This window comes from Ranitomeya variabilis, chromosome 4 (genome assembly GCF_051348905.1).
Source record: "Ranitomeya variabilis isolate aRanVar5 chromosome 4, aRanVar5.hap1, whole genome shotgun sequence".
In the NCBI taxonomy this organism is placed as follows: domain Eukaryota; kingdom Metazoa; phylum Chordata; class Amphibia; order Anura; family Dendrobatidae; genus Ranitomeya; species Ranitomeya variabilis.
In genome coordinates, this window is record NC_135235.1 from 627,574,107 (window position 1) to 627,595,846 (window position 21,740).

The following is a 21,740-nucleotide window of genomic DNA, read 5'->3' on the forward strand; positions in this document are numbered from 1 at the left end:
TGAATGTGAATGACAGCTGGCGGTAGTATTACTGCTAACAGGAGAAGCAGGGGGGCCCGCTCTGCTGCACGCATGTGATATGACGGTTAAATGGGCCCCGCTCCTCCCCTGCTAGCATATATTATGCTGCTGTCACTGCTGCGGTGAGGTGAAGTGAGGAGTAGCAGACGCTGGACCAGGAAGAGAGGAGGAGGGAGGGGGAGGGCCTCTCAGTCACAGTGAGTCACTGAAGCTTGCTCAGAGCTGTATCCCTCCACCCGCAGAGAGCCGCACATCACATGTACGGCTGCCGCTGCTCTGCGCACAGGGCCTGTGATGAGGTCACAGGAGGGGAGGAGTCAGGAGTCACATTATCAGGGCCTCCGTGTATTGCAGGACTCTGCTGTGCTGTCATGGTGCTAGAAGGTAAGCTTATGTGTGGGGTCAGGAGTTGTTTACAGTGTGGAAGTAGCAGAGCCGCGTGTGTGTGTACAAGGTGTACAGAGCGGAGCCGTGTGTGTGAGGTGTACGGAGCGGAGCCGTGTGTGTGTATGAGGTGTACAGAGCAGAGCCGTGTGTGTGTGTGTGTGTGTGTATGAGGTGTACAGAGCAGAGCCGTGTGTGTGTGTGTATGAGGTGTACGGAGCGGAGCCGTGTGTGTATGAGGTGTACGGAGCAGAGCCGTGTGTGTATGAGGTGTACGGAGCGGAGCCGTGTGTGTATGAGGTGTACGGAGCGGAGCCGTGTGTGTATGAGGTGTACGGAGCAGAGCCGTGTGTGTGTATGAGGTGTACAGAGCAGAGCCGTGTGTGTGTGTGTGTGTATGAGGTGTACAGAGCAGAGCCGTGTGTGTGTATGAGGTGTACGGAGCGGAGCCGTGTGTGTGTGTGTGTGTATGAGGTGTACGGAGCGGAGCCGTGTGTGTATGAGGTGTACGGAGCGGAGCCGTGTGTGTATGAGGTGTACAGAGCAGAGCCGTGTGTGTATGAGGTGTACGGAGCAGAGCCGTGTGTGTGTATGAGGTGTATGGAGCGGAGCCGTGTGTGTGTGTATGGGGTGTACAGAGCAGAGCCGTGTGTGTATATGAGGTGTACGGAGCGGAGCCGTGTGTGTATGAGGTGTACGGAGCGGAGCCGTGTGTGTGTATGAGGTGTACGGAGCGGAACTGTGTGTGTATGAGGTGTACGGAGCGGAGCCGTGTGTGTATGAGGTGTACGGCGCAGAGCCATGTATGCAAGGTGTACGGAGCGGAGCCGTGTGTGTAGCAACTATGTGTGGCCATTATACTGTACGCAGTATCATGTGTGGCCATTATACAGCATGTAGTATCATGTGGGGCCATCATACAGTATGTAGCATCATGTGTGGCCATCATACAGTATGTAGCATCATGTGTGGCCATTCTACAGTATGTAGCACTATGTGGCTATCATACAGTATGTGGCATCATGTGTGGCCATTATACATAATGTAGCATCATGTGTGGCCATTATACAGTATGGAGCATCATGTGTGGCCATTATACAGTATGGAGCATCATGTGTGGCCATTATACAGTATGGAGCATCATGTGTGGCCATATTTTTTGTTTATAATTATTGTTTATGAAACAGTGTGATCAGCAATGCTAAATGGCTGTGGTTGGGATGTGGATATGGGTGTGACTAGTTGTGAAATGGGTGTGGTTAGAGGCGTGGCTTAAAATTTCCGGCGGCGCGCCACAAACTTTATCCCTCTTTCCCCTCTTCAAAAGTTGGGAAGTATGGTTTAACTGGGCCCCTACTTGTATACATTTGAGGAAAAGGTGTGTGTAAATGGGTGTGGCTTAAAAAATGGGTGTGATTTTCCTACACAAACACAGAACCTGTTAAAAATTTGAATCCCACCCCTGCTTGCTCTGCTTGTGACTCACTGTTGCTGTGCACAGGCAGTGGTTCGTGCACACATTACGCATGAAAATGGAGGGGTGAGGGGAGGAATTAATTAATCACTGGTCTAGGTAGGGGAAGGACCGGCCCCCCTGGAATAAATGTATTAAAATGATCGATCCACTATATAGGGGGTGGAAGGGGATAGAGATCTACAGAGCGCCTGGTACATGTTTAAGGTTATATGGAGTGCACAGTGACATTTGTGCATGGTTACCCCTCAGCCAATCACACACTGCCTTACAAGCACATCTGTGATTGGCTGACAGGATGACCTGCAAGTGTCTGCTGTGCAGATATGACATCAATTGCATGACTGCTTTGTTATATTCAATTGTTAGGTATGGAACTTAAATGTATTATTTAGAGTTGATAGTTGTGCTCTAAACTGATAAATATTACAACCTATAGGTTTACATAACTTTGTTGCGCTATGGGGGGGGGGGGGGGCTGGGAAGATTTCTTGCACAGGGGCCCTCTGCAGTCTGTGTCCGCCCCTGGCCCAGCCACAGCCCATACCTGAATCAAATTGAAAATCGGTGGGTGACCTGAAGATGGCGCTGTCCTCACAATCTGACCAATTGGGGGTGCTACTGAAAAGGATTTTATTTTTATATTTCCACCCAAAAAGATATTAGGCTACGTTCACATTTACGGTCAGCGCCGCAGCGTCGGGCGCCGCAGCGTCGCCGCATGCGTCATGCGCCCCTATATTTAACATGGGGGCGCATGGACATGCGTTGTGCTGCGTTTTGCGCCGCATGGCCGCAAGCGTTGGACGCAAGAAACGCATCAAGTTGCATTTTTTTTGCGTCCAACTTTCGGCCAAAAAGGACGCATGCGGCGCAAAACGCAGCGTTTTAGCATGCGTTTTGCCGCGTTTTTGTTTGCGTTGTGCGCTGCGGCGCCGACGCAAATGTGAACGTAGCCTTAGATAATCTTTACGATTCAATTGAAAAACTATATGAGACATTTAAGGTGAAAAAAGTTTGAAAAATCATGATAAGATAACAGTGTATATAGAGAGCTGTTAGTCAAGTAGACGACAACTTCATCTACTCTCTGTGGGAAATTCTGTTTAATTTTACCCGGGGCTTTGTATAAAGTGACTTTGACAAACCTTAGTGCTGTAATTTTACATTTCTTATTTGGAAGATAGACATTAAATGCCATCTCGTGGTAATATGTGGTATGGCAGGAAGTTTCTTTTGAAGGCACATAAAGTTTCCACGCTAGATATCCTCGCTCATCCTTCCAACCTTCCTGAATCAAGCAAAACTGTCCAAAATTTGAGAAGGTGTTCTGCTCTCCTAGAAGGTCTAGGGCATGCCCCAACTTCAGCTTCATGTGTATCCTCATGGCCAATGGCGTAACTTGAAACTCATGGGCCCCGATGCGAAAGCTCCAACGGGACCCCCAAATATTTTAAATCTTTAATAGCAATAGTTTTTTCTATAGGCCAAAGGGACTTTTAGGGCCCCCTAGGCTCCAGGGCCGTGATGCGATTGCAACCTCTGCACCTGTTATAGTTACACCCCTGCTCATGACACAGAAAGTTGAATACAACAGTGAAGAAAGGATCTGACCGGTCATTCCTCCACTATTCCATTTATGTTAAAGATTAAAGGTCCTATTGGAACCCTTGGATCACATTTTCAGGTCACAAGACTAGGCAATGGAAGCAAAAGACGAGGAGCAGGACTCAAGAAAAATGTGTGCAAGTGGCGCAGAGCCGTGTGTGCGGATGTTGATGTGGAACAGAGCCATGGGTATTGGGGGCTTTAAACATTCTTTGATTACCGTAGTTTGTGCCCACCTTTCGTTCCATTCAGAGTTGAGAGGTTTGCTTCATGTAATGTTTGAGAACTTTTAATTTTCCATCAAAAATGCTATTTATTATAGAATTTAAATAAACGCACATTTTACGTATGTGTCTGGAGGAAACATCATTGCCATGAAGAATATCTCTGTGGTGTGACATTTTTATATCATCTGGCATGAGTAGTCAATTGGAGTGGGGGTAGTTAAGTGTCAACTACCCTGGGCACATTTCTACATCCTAAAAGTGGTCATTACATTTTTCTTCTACAGGAGTGGTTGCAATACAGTCCAGCATTAGGTTATACATCTCATGATTCATTATATCCATATTTCACTAAAGGACAAACCAAATAGATATTGAATTTTAAAAGGGTCCAAAACTGAGACGCAATGTCAGATGGTGGTGACCTTAGTGCTGGGCTGGTTGTCCCTCCATTCCAGTTCTCCATTGGATACTATGATAGTAGACGGTGTTGACTTGACCAAATCCGTGACCTCTTGACCGTTACTGGTCTCCACTTTGATGGTCTGAATTGTGGTATTGACCAAGACTTCTGTCTTTGTGGTAGTTAACATGATGGTCTCCTTAGAAGCGCCGGTCACTACCTTGGCATTCATGCTTGGTACCGGTTGGACCATGTCATCTGGACTAATTATGGTCACCGAACTTTCCTTTTTTGGAAGCCAAAACGCAGCATAAAGGGGTTCAGAAAAAGAGCCCTCAAACCTGTGCAGGAGAGTCATGGTGTCCTTGAGCCCGTAAAATGCCACAGTGCCTCTCTGGTAATTGATATAAACTCCAATTCTGGAAAACTTTCCTGTCTTTAGTGGGGTCTCCACGTCGCTGTGCCAAGCTGAAAAATCTTTACCGTTCCACTTAATGGACCACGAGAAATCATTTCCGATGATTGTGCTGTTACTTTCTGTCCCTTTCCGGTTAATGCACTTGTAGGTCACACCAATGTAGAGGACCTCACCTTTGAACTCAACCTCAAAGTAATGGCGACCCACGTAAAAGCTTTCATCGCTCAGAACCTGACGCCAGTACTCAAATCTTTCTGGGTGCTCCGGGTAGGACTGCTGCCACGGGGAGGCATTGTTCACTTTTCGGTTGTTTTGTAGTAGCCTCAGGAAGCAGTGAGCAGTCACCGGGTCCAGGGTGACATTTGACTTATCTGCAATCACAAAAACATTAAATGTAAAGATGGTGTTTAATATAACTCCTAACAAGTTGTTTTTAGTGATCGTGGCACCAATGGGCTTCAACCGATCGCTACATCCTGGCACCTGGTCCTAAGGTTTTTTTTATTTTGTCTTGCAATCTGCTTCCGTTCTGGAGGCGGCTCTTTGCTGATGGGAGATTATATAGAGTCTGTATTTAGTGTTCAGCACAAAGATATTGCTACAGGACGGCTTTATGATGTCGTAAAACTATCTCTGGAGCTGAACAAGTACATTAAATGATAATTAACCCAGCCCCACCCACCCGCGCCTGGCAGAGTCTCAGGTACTGATACTGTTAACAGGAGAGTGTGACCTAGATAGAATTGGGAGGATAAAGTTACACACTGGAATATCAAGTCCTTCTCAGAAATTTCTACTGCAGATGGGATCTCCTCCTCAGAAGTGATCCTCATGTACAGTGCTCAAAAAAAAAAATAAAGAAAATCACACATCAGATCTCAAACAAAAGAGAAGGTGAAAATCTTTACAGATATAAATTTTGCAATTTGTTGAGAACAAAATGACTGGTCAAGGGAAACCAAAGTCATCACTTGAGGGCAAGTCATCAACAAAGACCAAAACCATCAACAAGGGCTAGTCTCCCACTGAGTTGACAAGTTAGCGATAGTGGCCAAGCCAGTTTCCAAGCCAGTGATAGTCATCAACCGAGATAAATAAAAGCCTCATTAGGCTGCAGATATTACTAATGGTCGCATGAGGTGGTAAGGATACGAGGGGGAAAAAAAAAAAGGATCAGGAGAGGAGAAGTGTCTGTTGCCACAACCTGCAAAACCAGTTCTGTTTTTTTTCCTCATTTTGAGGTTGTCTTGCTGATTTTCTCTGGTGTTCCTATAGTAACTGTCATTTCCACCAAAGCCAGTGACATCGATTCACAATCTCTCCCCAAGCTTTAAATTAACTTAGGGTTATACTGTGATACAATTGTTCCCATATTTTTGAGCAGTGCTGTGTCCCCTCTATTCCGAAGAGTGGACAGACATAGGGGGGGGTCAGAAAGGTGCAATGGAAATTAGAGTTGGTGCTCATCGACAGAGGACCGGGTCCGTCGGTAGCAGGGGCTTAACAACCACGGTCGCAGGGGTCGCAGCTGCGACCGGGCCCGGAGTGCTTAGGGGCCCGCCCAGTGGCGTATCCAGAGGTTTTCAGGGCCAGGGAGCGGGGGCTGTCTAATTATACTCACCTACTCCTGGTGCGGTCCCTGCAGGTCCCTGGCTGCCCGGCGCCCCAGCTTCTTCCTGTACTGAGCGGTCACATGGTACCGCTCAGTACAGTAATGAATATGCGGCTCCACCTCCCATAGGGGAGGAGGCGCATATTCATTACTGTAATGAGCGGTAACGGTGACCGCTCAGTACAGGAAGCAGCAGCGCCGGGAAACCAGGGACTGCACCGCGCCAGGAGCAGGTGAGTATAACGGGGAGGGGGAGTGCTGCGCGATATTCACCTCTCCTCGCTCCAGCCGCCGCTCCGTCCATGACGCTGAGGTCAGAGGGCGCGATGACATAGTTAGTGCGTGCCTTTGCCTGAGAGTCAGTGCGGAGGAGGCGGAAGATGGAGCGGCGGCTGGAACGAGAAGCAGGTGAATATTGAAAGTGTCGGGGGCCTGAGTGACAGAGGCGAGTATGTGTTTTGTTTTTTTATCGCAGCAACAGCAAATGGGGCAACTGTCTGTGTGGAGCATCTTATGGGGCCATAAAATTTGTGCAGCATTATATGGGGCAAGTGCCTGTATGGAGCATCTATGGGGCCATAACATTTGTGCAGCATTATATGGGGCAAGTGCCTGTATGGAGCATCTTATGGGGCCATAACATCTGTGCAGCATTATATGGGGCAATTGCCTGTATGGAGCATCTCTGGGGCCATAACGTTTGTGCAGCACTATACTATAGCACTGTTATTGTTTTTACATGTTTTCATATTTATGCACTTTCTCATGTCTGATTGGTAAGTGACGGAGGTGGGGCTTAGATGTTTCCCTATTTCCCCCGGCGTCACGTCCGAACAGACATGGACCCGTAGAAGCGCTAGACACAGCGCGAAACGGCCGTCGTCGACCCCTGCACATTCCTGCTATCACTGCACATCCCCCAAGCCGTGAAAATGTATCAGCACATGTCTCAATAAAGACTTTCCTCACTCCAGGATCGGTGAGTGCTGCCGCATTTTTTCTATGACAGGATGGGGCAAGTGTCTGTATGGAGCATCTTATGGGGCCATAATGTTTGTGCAGCACTATAACGGGGCAAGTGTCTGTGCAGCGCCCCAGAGTCCTGGTCTTTGCAGTAGCGTTCTCTCTCCCACCAGGGGGGCGATGTTTCGTCTGATTGCACTAAAGGAGTTCACCTGACCAGGTATCACAGTCACACACGGGTAAAACTGGTGGGTTGGATGGGAAGCGAGGCAGAACGCTACTGGGTTTGACCCAGGGAAGACCTGTCAGGCAGACAGGGGGAGAAGGAGGAACATCTGAGCTGCAGACAGAGGTCCCTGTCAGGGGTGGGATCCTGACGGAGACAGAGCGAGAGTTAGAACGTTACGGAGCTGCGCCTGCACTTCATTGCGGCAGCATCCTAAGAAAGGACACGAAGCGAAGTAGATTGTGGAGAGTGAGAAACGAGATCACAGCACAAGGAGATAATACCGGGAGGAGGGTCTGCCCCGAGATCGGCAGCCTCCTTCTGAGGCGCTTAGCCGGTGGCCGGAACACCGAGGGAGTAATTGGCTCTACGCATTACTTTGAACTACGGCAGGACAGTTAATTCGAAGTTGGCTGCCCAGCCTTAATACCTAATGAAGACAACGGAGGCAAATTGTGGGAGAGGGGCGTCTCTAGGGTCCCTATAAAATAGCTCCAGGCCTACCCCATCATACGGGTCGTCCTATCCATACCATCTGGGGGACGGAGAGAGAATGTCAGAAACATACACGACAGTTGTGAGGACTATCCCGTGGTGCTCAGCAGGGAAGTACTACAACACACAGGCGCTAGTAGGAAGTCTACTGATTTCCACCTTCAAAGGGAACTCTGGATGTGCCTTTGGACCGGCCAGACTCAGCCAGCCCTGTTAGCAGTGCTCTGGATTGTGGACGCTGATGTCTACAGTAAAAGGTAAAGAGACTGCAACCTTGTGTCCTCGTTATTTACTGCGACCTACACCATCACCATCTACCTTACTGGGAAGCCATGGGGACATACTTCACCTGTGGGAAGGTATACCATCTAGCTGCCATAACATCACCCCAGCGGACCCCCAAGCAGCATCGGTCATCCTGACCGAATACCACAGGTGGCGTCAAGAACACCGTACAAACAACTACTACAAACTACAACAACAGTTCCAACCACTTCAAGTGCATGTCCCCACACTGGGGCCACGGACCGGGTCGTGCCACCGTGACATCCTCAGAGCAGACGAAGGACCCGGTGCCGAGTATTCCCATTGCCCCACGCGTGGGGGCGCTGCATCGGTATGGGGCCATAACGTTTGTGCAGCACTATATGGGGCAAATGTCTGTATGGAGCATCTTATGGGGCCATAATCAATGTTTCTGTAGCACTATATGGGGCAAATATCTTTATGGAGCATCTTATGGGGCCATAATCAACGTTTCTGCAGCACTATATTGGGCAAATGTGTCTACGGAGCATCTTATGGGGCCATTATTAACCTTTATGCAGGATTATATGGGGCTCCTGATTCAATATGGATATTCAAAAACACTTAACCTACTGATGTCTCAATTAATTGTATGCAGAACTCTGCTGTGCTGATTGTCATGGTGCTGACTGAGGGGAAGTTTGTGTGGGGTCAGGAGGGGTTTATAGTGTGGATGTAGCAGAGCCAGGTGTGTGTACAAGGTGTACAGAGCGGAGCCGTGTATGTGTGTAGTGGAGCAATGTGTATGAGGTGTACGGAGTGGAGTCAGGTGTGTACGAGGTGTACAAAGCTGAGCCGAGTGTGAAAGAGGTGAGCGGAGTCGTGTATGTATGGGGTGTATGGAGTGGTGCTGCGTGTTTACGAGTTGTATGGAGCGGAGCCGCTTGTGTACAAGGTGTGCGGAGGCGCATGTGTACGGGGTGGACGGAGTGGAGCCGTGTGTGTATGGAGTGTACGAAGCGGAGCCGCGTGTGTATGGGGTGTATGGAGCGGAGCTGCGTGTGTATGGGGTGTATGGAGCGGAGCTGTGTGTGTGTGTGTGTGAGGTGTACGGAGTGGATCCGTGTGTGTATGAGGTGTACGGAGCAGATCCGCGGGTGTAAGGAGCAGAGCCGCGTGTGTACAAGGTGTACGGAGCAGAGCCGTGTGTGTACAGGGTTCACGGAGCGAAGCCGCGTGTGTACAGGCTGTAAAATTTCCGAGTCGGGAAGAATGGTACACGGCTGTGGGCAGAGCCCAGCATGTGCACTGTGGGGGAGTATTGGGTGTACTTGCCAGCTTCCGAATGTGCAGTGCGTATGCTCCGGAGCCGACCAGTACACCCAATACACCCCCACACTGCACAGGTCCGGAAATGATGCACTCCAGCGTCATACAAGGAAGAAACAGCACACAGATTTCAAACGCCGGGAGTGCGCTTGGAATGAGAACGAGGAAGGACATGAACGCCCAGAGTCTGCACTTCCGAAGACATCACCATAATTAGTATAGGGACTTGTTAGTTATAAAATCATTTTTCTCAGCGATTACAGGGTAGTATTAGGTCAGACTATACAACAAAGCAACAAAACTATAGTGTGCGAAATGAATAGGTAAAATGTGAATTTCGGTGGGAAATATTTTGGCGCGGGGGGGGGCCCCATTTGAACATTCGCATCGGGGCCCCTCACTTTGTAGTTACGCCACTGGTCGGTAGTATCAATGATCACTGGAGTAGAGTCTTGAGAACCACCTGGTACCTGACAGGCTCTTCTTTTATTTATAATTAGCCGGCCTGGCGTGACATCATTGAGGTGTGAAGCACATATGATGTTGCACCAGATACGGTGAATCAGGAGGTGGTTCTCAGGTCTCCCGTCCGGAGACCACAGATTACTGACTTGTCGATTCAACTCTTATTAAAATGCCCACCTCCCGCAACTTCTACAGCTTCCATTTCCACATAAGACACGGGTGTGGCTTCAGTATCTCAGGGATAGTATTTTCTCACAAAATTTGCAAAATTCTAACTTTTCAGATTAAGATTCTAAACGGTTATTGATTGCCAGGAGTAGAGAGCACATCCGAGCACTTACACTTTAGAAAGTCATCTCTCGTTGAGGGGTCGGGAGCCGTTATCTTGTGGTTTTTGGAAACAATTGCAGATACCATGGTCTTTATCCTGACGTCTTCTGCAAAAAAAAAGAAGTGTGGGGAAGAAAAAAAAAAAAAAAAAAAAAATCAATCATTGACCTTAAATCAACACTGCAGATACCACCCGACCTATAAAACTGTCCCACTAGTTGACCCCTTCAGTGAACACAGTGAAAAAAAAAACAAACAATAAAAAAACGCTTTATCATACCTCCAAACAAAAAGTGGAATAACACGCGATCAAAAAGACGGATATAAACATGGTAAACGTCATCTTGTCCCGCAAAAAACGAGCCGCCATACAGCATCATCAGCGAAAAAATAAAAAAAGTTATAGTCTTCAGAATAAAGCGATGCAAAAATAATTTTTTATATAAAATAGTTTATCGTTTAAAAGCGCCAAAACATTAAAAAAATGATATAAATGAGGTATCGCTGTAATCATTCTGACCCGAAGAATAAAACTGCTTTATCAATTTTACCAAACGCAGAACGGTATAACACCCCCCAAAAGAAATTCATGAATAGCTGGTTTTCGTTTATTCTACGTCACAAAAATCGGAATAAAAAGCGATCAAAAAATGTCACGTGCCCGAAAATTGTACTAGTAAAAACGTCAAATTGTCCCGCAAAAAACAAGACCTCACATGACTCTGTGGACCAAAATATGGAAAAATTAAAGCTCTCAAAATGTGGTAACGCAAAAACTATTTTTTGCAATAAAAAGCGTGTTTTAGTGTGCGACGGCTGCCAATCATAAAAATCCGCTAAAAACCCCACTATAAAAGTAAATCAAACACCTCCTTAGTTAGGGAAAAATAATAATTAAAAAAAAAAAAAAAAAAAATGTATTTATTTCCATTTTCCCATTAGGGTTAGGGTTGGGGCTAAAGTTAGGGTTTGGATTACATTTATGGTTGGGATTAAGGTTAGGGGTGTGTTTGGATTAGGGTTTCAGTTAGAATTGGGGGTTTCCATTGTTTAGGCACATCAGGGGCTCTCCAAACGCGACATGGCGTCCGATCTCAATTCCAGCCAATTCTATGTTGAGAAAGTAAAACAGTGCTCCGTCCCTTCCGAGCTCTCCCATGCGCCCAAACAGTGGTTTACCCCAACATATGGGGTATCGACATACTCAGGACAAATTGGACAACAACTTTTGGGGTCCAATCTCTCCTGTTACCCTTGGGAAAATAAGAAATAGGGGCGAAAAGATCATTTTTGTGAAAAAATATGATTTTTTTATGGCTCTACATTATTAACTTCTGTGAAGCACTTGGTGGGTCAAAGTGCTCACCACACATCTAGATGAGTTCCTTAGGGGGTCTACTTTCCAAAATGGTGTCACTTGTGGGGGGTTTCAATGTTTAGGCACATCAGGGGCTCTCCAAACACAACATGGCATCACATCTCAATTCCAGTCAATTTTGCATTGAAAAGTCAAATGGCACTCCTTCGCTTCCGAGCTCTGCCATGCGCCCAAGCAGTGGTTTACCCCCCACATATGGGGTAATGATGGGGTAATGATGGACTCAGGAGAAATTGTACAACAACTTTTGGGGTCCAATTTCTCCTGTTACCCTTGGGAAAATAAATTTAATTCGGCTCCAATTTGTTTTTTGTGAAAAAAAGTTAAATGTTCTTTTTTTTTTTGAGCACCTTGGGATGTGCAGTTTTTAGAATGGTGTGACACTTGTGTACTTTCTATCATATAGACATCTCAAAGTGACTTCAAATGTGCTGTGGTCCCTAAAAAAATAAATGGTGTTGTAAAAATGAGAAATTACTGGTCAACTTTTAACCCTTATAACTCCCTAACAAAAAACTATTTTGTGTTCCAAAATTGTGCTGATGTAAAGTAGACATGTGGGAAATGTTACTTATTAAGTATTTTGTGTGACATATCTCTGTGATTTAAGGGCATAAAAATTCAAAGTGGGAAAATTGCGAAATGTTCAAAATTTGTCAAATTTGATTTTATTTTTTCACAAATAAACGCAGGTAATATCAAAGAAATTTTACCACTATCATGAAGTACAATACATCACGAGAAAACAGTGTCAAAATCAGTGGGATCTGTTGAAGCGTTCCAGAGTTATAACCTTAGAAAGGGACAGTGGTCAGAATTGTAAAAATTGGCGCGGTCATTAACGTGCAAACCACCCTTGGGGTTAAATCATAATGACAACCCAAAACATCCAAATGACCCTGACTCTTCTTGGCAAAAGGTCTCCAGTTCCTGTAAATTCCTGGGCCGTCGAGCATGAACTGCATACTTGAGATCACCCCAGAGTGGCTCAATGACATTGACATCAGGAGACTGAGATGGCCACTCACGAACCTTCACTTTGTTCTGCTGTAGCCAATGACAGGTCAACTGGGCCTTGTGTTTTGGATCGTTGTCATGTTGGAACGTCCAAGTACGTCCCACGCGCAGCTTCCGGGCTGGTGATTGCAAGTTTGCCTCCAGTATTTGCATTTACATTCTACATTCAAACTTTCCTTCAACTTTGACCAGCTTTCCTGTGCCTTTGAAGCTCACACATCCCCAAAACATCAACGCTCTACCTCAGTGTTTTACGGTAGGAATGGTGTTCCTTTCATCATATGCCCTGTTGACCTCTCTCCAAATGTATTGTTTATGGTTGTGGCCAAAAAGTAAAATTTTGGTCTCACCACTCCAAATTACCTTGTTCCAGAAGTTTTGAGGCTTGTCTCTGCTGTTTATTGTAGGTGAGATACTTTGTGGCATTTGTGCAGTAATGGCTTTCTTCTGGCGACGCGACCATGCAGCTCATTTTTCTTCAAGTGCCTCCATATTATGTTTTCAGAGAGTCCTGTATTTCAGCTGATGTTATTTGTGGGTTTTTGTTTGCATCCCGCACAATTTTCCTGGCAGTTGTGGATGACATTTTTGTTGGTCTCCCTGACCATGGTTTTGATTTTCCATTTGTTAATCACAGTTTGAACGCTGCTGACTGGCATTATCAATTCCTTGGATATCTTTTTGCATCGCTTTCCTGTTTTAGGGTACGTTCACACAGGACTTTTTTGCTGCTTTTTTTTGCTGCTTTTTTTATGCTAATTTTCAGCTGCTTTTTACAGTACCAGTAAAGCCTATGAGATTTCAGAAATCTCATGCACACACGTTGATTTTTTGTTTGATCAGTTTTTTCTGCTTTGCTGCTTTTTTTGGACATAGGGCATGTCACTTCTTTCAGCGTTTTTGCAGCGTTTTTTCACCCATTGACTTGAATGGGTGATGAAAAAACGCTGCAAAAACGCAGAAAAACGCATGTAGCATTATTTGCTGCGTTTTTTGTGCAGAAAATCATGGCCAGCAGGAAGTGATCTCACAGCCAAGAGCTTAGGGGTGTGGTTAGTGAGGTGTGAAGAGCCATTGTGAGGTGTGAAGAGCCATTGTGAGGTGTCCTGATTGTGATCTATTGTGAGGGAGTTCCTGGTAGTAAGGTGTGAAGAGCCATTGTGAGGTGTGAAGAGCCATTGTGAGGTGTCCTAGCAGCTGAAAATTGGCATAAAAAAAGCAGCAAAAATCTGCAGCAAAAAAGTCCTGTGTGAACGTACCCAAAAAACGCACCAAATACGCACCAAAATAACGCACCTAAATTAGCATAAAAAAAAGCAGCAAAAAAGTCCTGTGTGAACGTACCCTTATACAGTTCAACTACCTTTTCCCATAGATCCTTTGACAATTCTTTTGCTTTCCCCATGACTCACAATCCAGAAACATCAGTGGCTGGATGAAAGATGCAAGAGTCAGTCTGGATCCCAGAAACTCACTCAGCTTTCATGCACACACACTATTACAAGCAAACAGGTCACAGGTGAGGATGTTTCCTTTAGTAGCCATTCAAACCCATTTGTGTCAACTTCTGTGCATGTTATCAGGCCAAAATCACCAGGGTATGTGAACTTTTGATCAGAGTCATTTGGATGTTTTGGGTTTGTCATTAGGATTTAAAAAGAGAAAACACAGTAGTTTGACAAATGGCTTCACCCAGCCACTAACCATGAGTGGAGAAATAGTTTTGGTGTTCTCATTCATATTCTCTGAAAAAAAGGCCATGTATGTAAACTTTTGAGCACAACTGTACATCATTCTTACAAGTCGTCATCATTCAGTTTTGATATTTGTCTTGGTTTTTTAGTTTCCGACAAAATAAAGATAAAATACCTCTGGTAGCCACAAGGTGGCTGCCGTTTTTGATGTGCACATTAAGTCAAATTTCCTTTTTGACAAACTGTTTTGCAATTAACATTTGCACAAAGAGTTGAACAATTTTTAAACATATGTATGGCTATTAAAGTATTCACTCCCTTTAGGTGTGGTTGCTGGTTCTCACTGTTCATCTGATTCACTTGTCCTTTTCTTTCAAGGTCGTAAATTAATTTATCAAATCACAATTTAAATATTTACTTCCCTGAACTTTTTTCCAGCAGCTTGTGTTCTAAGCTCAGGACAAAGCTCTAGGTACATTTATACCGCTGTACATGTTTTCTACATACTACAATTAGCTTTATGCCAATGGCTTTAAAAAGGAAGCAACCGGGATAAAGTCTGTTTTTTTGGTTTTGTTTTTAAATCCGACATATGGTTCAGGGGGTATGGGCCTTTTTCTATAGTGCTGATTTTTATATAGCCTTTCCTAAGCAGGCATTGCTCACAAGATAATTATGCAGCACAATCTATATATACCCCTGAGGATCCCGTGAGCAATGCCATGTCACCCCCACTGTAAAGACCATAAAAATTTCTATCAAACCAAAATGTGCATATCTCTGGAGCCGTATGGCGGATTAAAAAAATAAAATAAGAGGATTGGGGGCGATAAAATAAGAGGAAAAACTGGTCACTTGTGGCAAGTCATCTTTAACCCCTTCACCCCCGGAGCTTTTTCCGTTTTCGTTTTTCGCTACCCTCCTTCCCAGAGCCATAACTTTTTTTATTTTTCCGTCCATATGGCCATGTGAGGGCTTATTTTTTGCGGGACAAGATGTACTTTTGAACGATACCATTGGTTTTACCATGCCGTGTAAAAGAAAACAGGGAAAAAATTCCAAATGTGATGAAATTGCAAAAAAAGTGCAATCTCACACTTGTTTTTTGTTTGGCTTTTTTGCTAGGTTCACCAAATGCTAAAACTGACCTGCCATTATGATTCTCCAGGTCATTACGAGTTCATGGACACCTAACATGACTAGGTTATTTTTTATCTAAGTGGTGAAAAAAAATTCCAAATTTTGCTAAAAAAAAAAAAAAAAAAAAAAAACAATTGTGCGATTTTCCGATACCCGTAGCGTCTCCAATTTTCATGATCTGGGGTCGGGTGAGGACTTATTTTTTGCGTGCCGAGCTGGCGTTTTTAATGATACCATTTTGGTGTAGATACGTTCTTTTGATCACCCGTTATTGCATTTTAATGCAATGTCGCGGCGACCAAAAAAACGTAATTTTGGCGTTTTGATTTTTTTCTCACTACGCCATTTAGCGGTCAGGTTAATCCTTTGTTTTTATTGATAGATCGGGCGATTCTGAACACGGCGATACCAAATATGTGTAGGTTTGATTTTTTTTATAGTTTTATTTTGATTGGGGCGAAAGGGGGGGTGATTTTAACTTTTATATATTTTTTATTTTTTTTATATTTTTAACCACTTTTTTTTTTTTTTAATTTTGGCATGCTTCAATAGCCTCCATAGGAGGCTAGAAGCATGCACAACTCGATCGGCTCTGCTACATAGAGGTGACATACAGATCACCTCTATGTAGCAGAAAGGCAGGTGTACTTTGAGCGCCGACCACTGGGTGGCGCTCAAAGCAATCGGCCATCAACAACCATAGAGGTCTCAAGGAGACCTCTGGTTGTTATGGCGATGCACTGCTGACCCCCGATCATGTGACGGGGGCCAGCAGTGCGAGCACTCCCGGCCGCGCGGCCGGGAGCGCTAGTTAAATGCCGCTCTCAGCGCTTGACGGCGGCATTTAACTAGTTAATGGGCGCGGGCGGATCGCGATTCCGCTCGCGATCATTGTGCGCACATGTCAGCTGTACAAAACAGCTGACATGTCTCGGCTTTAAGGTGGGCTCGCCGTCGGAGCCCACCTTAAAGCAGGGGATCTGCCAGCTGACGTACTATTCCGTCAGCTGGCAGAAAGGGGTTAAAAAGCTAAAATGTTGTAGCGCAGAGTGTTCTGAGGATTATAAACTAAGTTCTACATAGTAACATAGTTATTAAGGTTGAAGGAAGACTAAGTCCATCTAATTCAGCCCATAGCCTAACCTAACATGCCCTAACATGTTGATCCAGAGGAAGGCAAAAAAAACCCCATGTGGCAAAGAGTAAGCTCCACATTGGGGAAAAAAATTCCTTCCCGACTCCACATACGGCAATCAGACTAGTTCACTGGATCAACACCCTATCAAGGAATCTAGTGTATATACCCTGTAACATTATACTTTTTCAGAAAGGTATCCAGTCCCCTCTTAAATTTTAGTAATGAATCACTCATTACAACATCATACGGCAGAGAGTTCCATCGTCTCACTGCTCTTACAGTAAAGAATCCGCGTGTCTTATTATGCTTAAACCTTCTTTCCTCCAGACGTAGAGGATGCCCCCTTGTCCCTGTCTCAGGTCTATGATTAAAAAGATCATCAAAAAGGTCTTTGTACTGTCCCCTCATATACTTATAGATTAAAATAAGATCACCCCTTAGCCTTCGTTGTTCCAAACTAAATAGCCCCAAGTGTAATAACCTATCTTGGTATTGCAGACCCCCCAGTCCTCTAATAACCTTGGTCGCTCTTCTCTGCACCCGCTCTAGTTCAGCTACGTCTTTCTTATACACCGGAGACCAGAACTGTGCACAGTATTCTAAGTGTGGTCGCACTAGTGACTTGTATAGAGGTAAAATTATGTTCTCCTCATGAGCATCTATGCCTCTTTTAATGCATCCCATTATTTTATTTGCCTTTGTAGCAGCTGCCTGACACTGGCCACTAAATATGAGTTTGTCATCCACCCAGGTCTTTTTCATTGACGGTTTTGCCCAGAGTTTTAGAATTGAGCACATAGTTATACATCTATTACTTCTACCCAAGTGCATGACCTTACATTTATCCCCATTAAAGCTCATTTGCCATTTATCAGCCCAAGCTTCTAGTTTACATAAATCATCTTGTAATACAAAATTGTCCTCCCCTTTATTGATTACCCTGCAGAGTTTAGTGTCATCTGCAAATATTGAAATTCTGCTCTTAATGCCCCCTACAAGGTCATTAATAAATATGTTAAAAAGAAGAGGGCCCAATACTGACCCCTGTGGTACCCCACTGCTAACCGCGACCCAGTCCGAGTGTGCTCCATTAATAACCACCCCTTGTTTCCTATCCCTGAGCCAGCTCTCAACCCACTTACACATATTTTCCCCTATCCCCATTATTCTCATTTTATGTATCAACCTTTTGTGTGGCACCGTATCAAAAGCTTTTGAAAAGTCCATATACACTACGTCCACTGGGCTCCCTTGGTCCAGTCCGGAACTTACCTCTTCATAGAAGCTGATCACATTAGTCTGACATGAACGGTCCCTAGTAAACCCATGCTGATACTGGGTCATGAGGTTATTCCTCTTCAGATACTCCAGTATAGCATCCCTTAGAATGCCCTCCAGGATTTTACCCACAGTAGAGGTTAAGCTTATTGGCCTATAATTACCGAGTTCAGTTTTTGTCCCCTTTTTGACTATTGGCACCACATTTGCTATACGCCAGTCCTGTGGTACAGACCCTGTTATTATGGACTCTTTAAAGATTAAAAATAATGGTCTATCAATGACTGTACTTAATTCCTAAAGTACTCAGGGGTGTATCCCATCCGGGCCCGGAGATTTGTCAATTTTTGTGATTTTTAGACGCCGCCGTACTTCCTGCTGGGTTAAGCAGGTAACATTAAATTGGGAATTATTATCACTAGTCATATTGGCTGCCATGGGATTTTCTTGTGTAAATACTGATGAAAAAAAAAAGTCATTTAGCATATTGGCTTTTTCCTCATCCACCATTTCCCCCAGACTATTTTTAAGGGGGCCAACACTGTCATTTTTTAGTTTCTTACTATTTATGTAGTTAAAGAATATTTTGGGATTATTTTTACTCTCTCTGGCAAGGAGTCTCTCTGTCTCAATCTTTGCTGCCTTGATTTTCTTTTTACAGAATTTATTTAATTTTCTGTATTTATTTAATGCCTCCTCACTACCTACTTCCTTTAATTCTCTAAATGCTTTCTTTTTGTCCCTTATTGCGCCCCTTACAGCTTTATTTAGCCATATTGGTTTCCTCCTATTTCTAGTATGTTTATTCCCATACGGTATATACTGTGCACAGGTCCTATCCATGATGCTAATAAACGTCTCCCATTTTCTTTGTGTATTTTTATGTCTCAGGATATCGTCCCAGTTTATTGCACCAAGATCATCCCTCATCCGTTGGAAATTTGGAGACATGAAAAATTATTATTTTGTGATCACTATTCCCCAAGTGACCCCCAACCCTTATATTTGATATGCGGTCTGGCCTGTTGGTTAATATTAGGTCTAGCAGTGCCCCCCTTCTTGTTGGGTCCTGAACCAGTTGTGAAAGGTAATTGTCTCTCATAGTTGTCAAAAACTGATTACCTTTGCTGGAACTGCAGGTTTCTGTTCCCCAATCTATGTCAGGGTAGTTGAAGTCCTCCATTATAATGACTTCTCCTTGAGTCGCAGCTTCATCTATTTGATTTACCAGGATATTCTCTGCTGCTTCCATTATTTTTGGAGACTTATAACAAACCCCTATCAGTAATTTATTATTTTTCCCCCCTCCCCTTATCTCCACCCACAGGGACTCTTCATTTTCATTAGATTCACCTATATTATCACGCAGGATGCATTTAAGGATGATTTTACATATAGACACACCCCTCCCCCTCGCTTATCTGTTCGGTCATTTCTGAACAGACTATAGCCCTGCAAGTTAACAGCCCAGTCATGGCTCTCATCCAGCCATGTTTCAGATATCCCCACCATGTCATAATTATGCTCCAACAACATTAGTTCTAATTCTTCCATTTTGTTGGCGAGGCTTCTGACATTAGTATACACGCACTTGATGTTCCTCTCTGTACCTCTATTCTTTCTTAAATTATTAATTGTTCTAACCCCACCCCCCCATGCCACCGCCACCCCCAACTTCCTTATTTGTGCCCCAGGTCTCTATCTTCCCCTCCTATAAAATGAATACCCTCCCCCCATTCCCTAGTTTAAACACTCCAACGTTCTAGCCATTTTCTCCCCCAGCACAGCTGCACCCTCCCCATTGAGGTGCAGCCCGTTCCTAGCATACAACCTGTAGCCAACTGAGAAGTCGGCCCAGTTCTGCAGGAACCCAAACCCCTCCTTCCTACACCAATTCTTGAGCCACTTATTAACCTCCCTAATCTCCCGTTGCCTCTCTGGCGTGGCACGTGGTACAGGTAGTATTTCGGAAAATACGACGTTGGAGGTCCTTGCTTTGCATGTTTTATCACAGGAGTGATTGTTTCTATGGTGTCACCAATCCTGTGAGCTCTTTGTAGCGCCCCCACTGCCGCAGGGCCGAGAGGTACCCGGTACCGGGCCTGTGAGTCTCTGCTCTGGGGTTGTCACAGTGGCTAGGCCCCGGTCCGTGACCCTGCCGAGGGGCGCGCAGTGAATAATAGATGTAATGGATGATGGTGGTGGTGAAGCTGTAGCGGTGCGGTGCAGTGAATAACGAGGACACCAGGTTGCAGTCTCTTTACCTCTTTACTGAAGATCTCTGGGTCCTCAGTCCGGAATCCGGATAACCAGGCTGCGCAAGTCCGGCCGGTCCAATGGCACCTCCAGAGTTCTCTTCACAGGTGGAAATCTGTGCCTTCCTTCTAGCGCTATGTGTTGCGGTCCTTCCCTGCTGTGCTTACGGAAAGTCCCCACAACTGTTGTGTCCGTTTCTTAAGTTCCCTCACAACTCAATTAGATGATGTTCTGCTAATTCTCCGTCCCTCCCTGATGTTACGGTTAGAACGGCACCCGTTTGACGGGTAGGCTCGGAGCTCTTCCGGGACCCTAGAGTCGCCCCTCTCCACAAGTTGCCCCCCAAGACTGCATAGGTGATTTAGGTGAGACAGCCCGCCTTAGACTGACTGTCCTGCCGCTGTTTAGAGTATTGCTTGAAGCTGAATATTGTAATACTCCCTCGGCGTTCCGGCCGCCGGTTGTGCGCCTCAGTAGAATGTTGCCTCGATCTTTCAGCACGACCCCTACTGGTATTCTCCTTGTTGCTTTGATCTCGTTTCTCACTCAGCACAATCTATCTCGCTTCCAATCCCTTCTTGGGCACCGCCGCTATACTGAGCAGGCACGGTCCCGTTACGTTCTCTCAAGTTGCTAAGTCTCTGTCAGGATCCCACCCCTGACAGAGACCCTACCGAATCTTCTCCTGCAACACCCTCTGCCACAAGGTGTTGCCTGGTTCCAACCCAGTCAGCTTTCTGTCTAACTTCCTGCCTGACCCCCAGTTTTACCAGTGTGTGAGGAGTGGCCTAATGAATAGAACCCTTAGCTCCCCCTGGAGGCCCGGTGGTGAAATGTATTGGTGTCTGTGATACCTGATCAGATGAACTCCTTCAGTGCCATCAGACGTACCATAGCTCCCCTTAGTGGCGGAGCCACAGTACTGCAACGACCAGGACTCTGGGGCGCTGCATCTTCATAAATCAAGTCAGTGATGTAGGTGAGGCAACCACTGACTTGATTTGTGATGAGATCAGAGTGATGGCGACATGGTTGAAACACTTACTCCTGTGATAAAACAGGCAGGAAAATGTGTTATCAGAAAGCAGCAGTTGTGAGCCTCTGTTGTGACGTCTGTATACTCACTTATCATAAGTGACATATGCTTCACCCTGACTAGGAGCTGCGGTATCTGCAGGCCATGAACTGGAGCAGCTCTGCGTGGGCTGGCACAGCCATTACACACTTATAAGATCTCAGCACAGGAGCATTTATTTTTAAACAGATCAAATTGTAGAACTTATTATTATTTCAACATCTATTGATTAAAATGTACTTTTAAGGGCAATTCTGCTCCCTTACCTTCCTTAGCAAACTCCTGAAGGTTATCTGTGTATGATGTCTGCAGGTCATTAATAACTTTTTTTGTGGAATCATTCACCACCTTCCTGATCCCCGACAGCTTGTCTATGAGGCCGATGTAAACGCTGGGGAGGGTGTCATCTCCAGTCGCCTTCTTAAACTCACAATATTCCTGTGGAAACCACAAAGCAAGACATTTTTTTTTTAAATTGTTAATTTCATAATTGAAATTTTTTTTTTTATTACTTAAATGCATGTATTTTTGGCTAAAGATCATTTTTTTCAATTAGTTTTCCTTAA

The 21,740-nt window shown here is 45.1% G+C and overlaps 1 protein-coding gene across 1 annotated transcript in view; it reads right to left on the minus strand.

The window, feature by feature from the left end:
* Positions 1-3,774: 3,774 nt before the first annotated feature.
* Positions 3,775-21,740, minus strand: part of TRIM16 (tripartite motif containing 16) — a 31,482-nt gene continuing 13,516 nt past the window's right edge. The window contains exons 4-6 of the mRNA XM_077253587.1: positions 21,441-21,612; positions 10,210-10,305; positions 3,775-4,903 (exon numbers count right to left, since the gene is read on the minus strand). Of these exons, the coding sequence (XP_077109702.1) occupies positions 4,122-4,903; positions 10,210-10,305; positions 21,441-21,612 (1,050 nt within the window). The 3' untranslated portion in view covers positions 3,775-4,121. The remainder of the gene's footprint in view (positions 4,904-10,209; positions 10,306-21,440; positions 21,613-21,740) is intronic.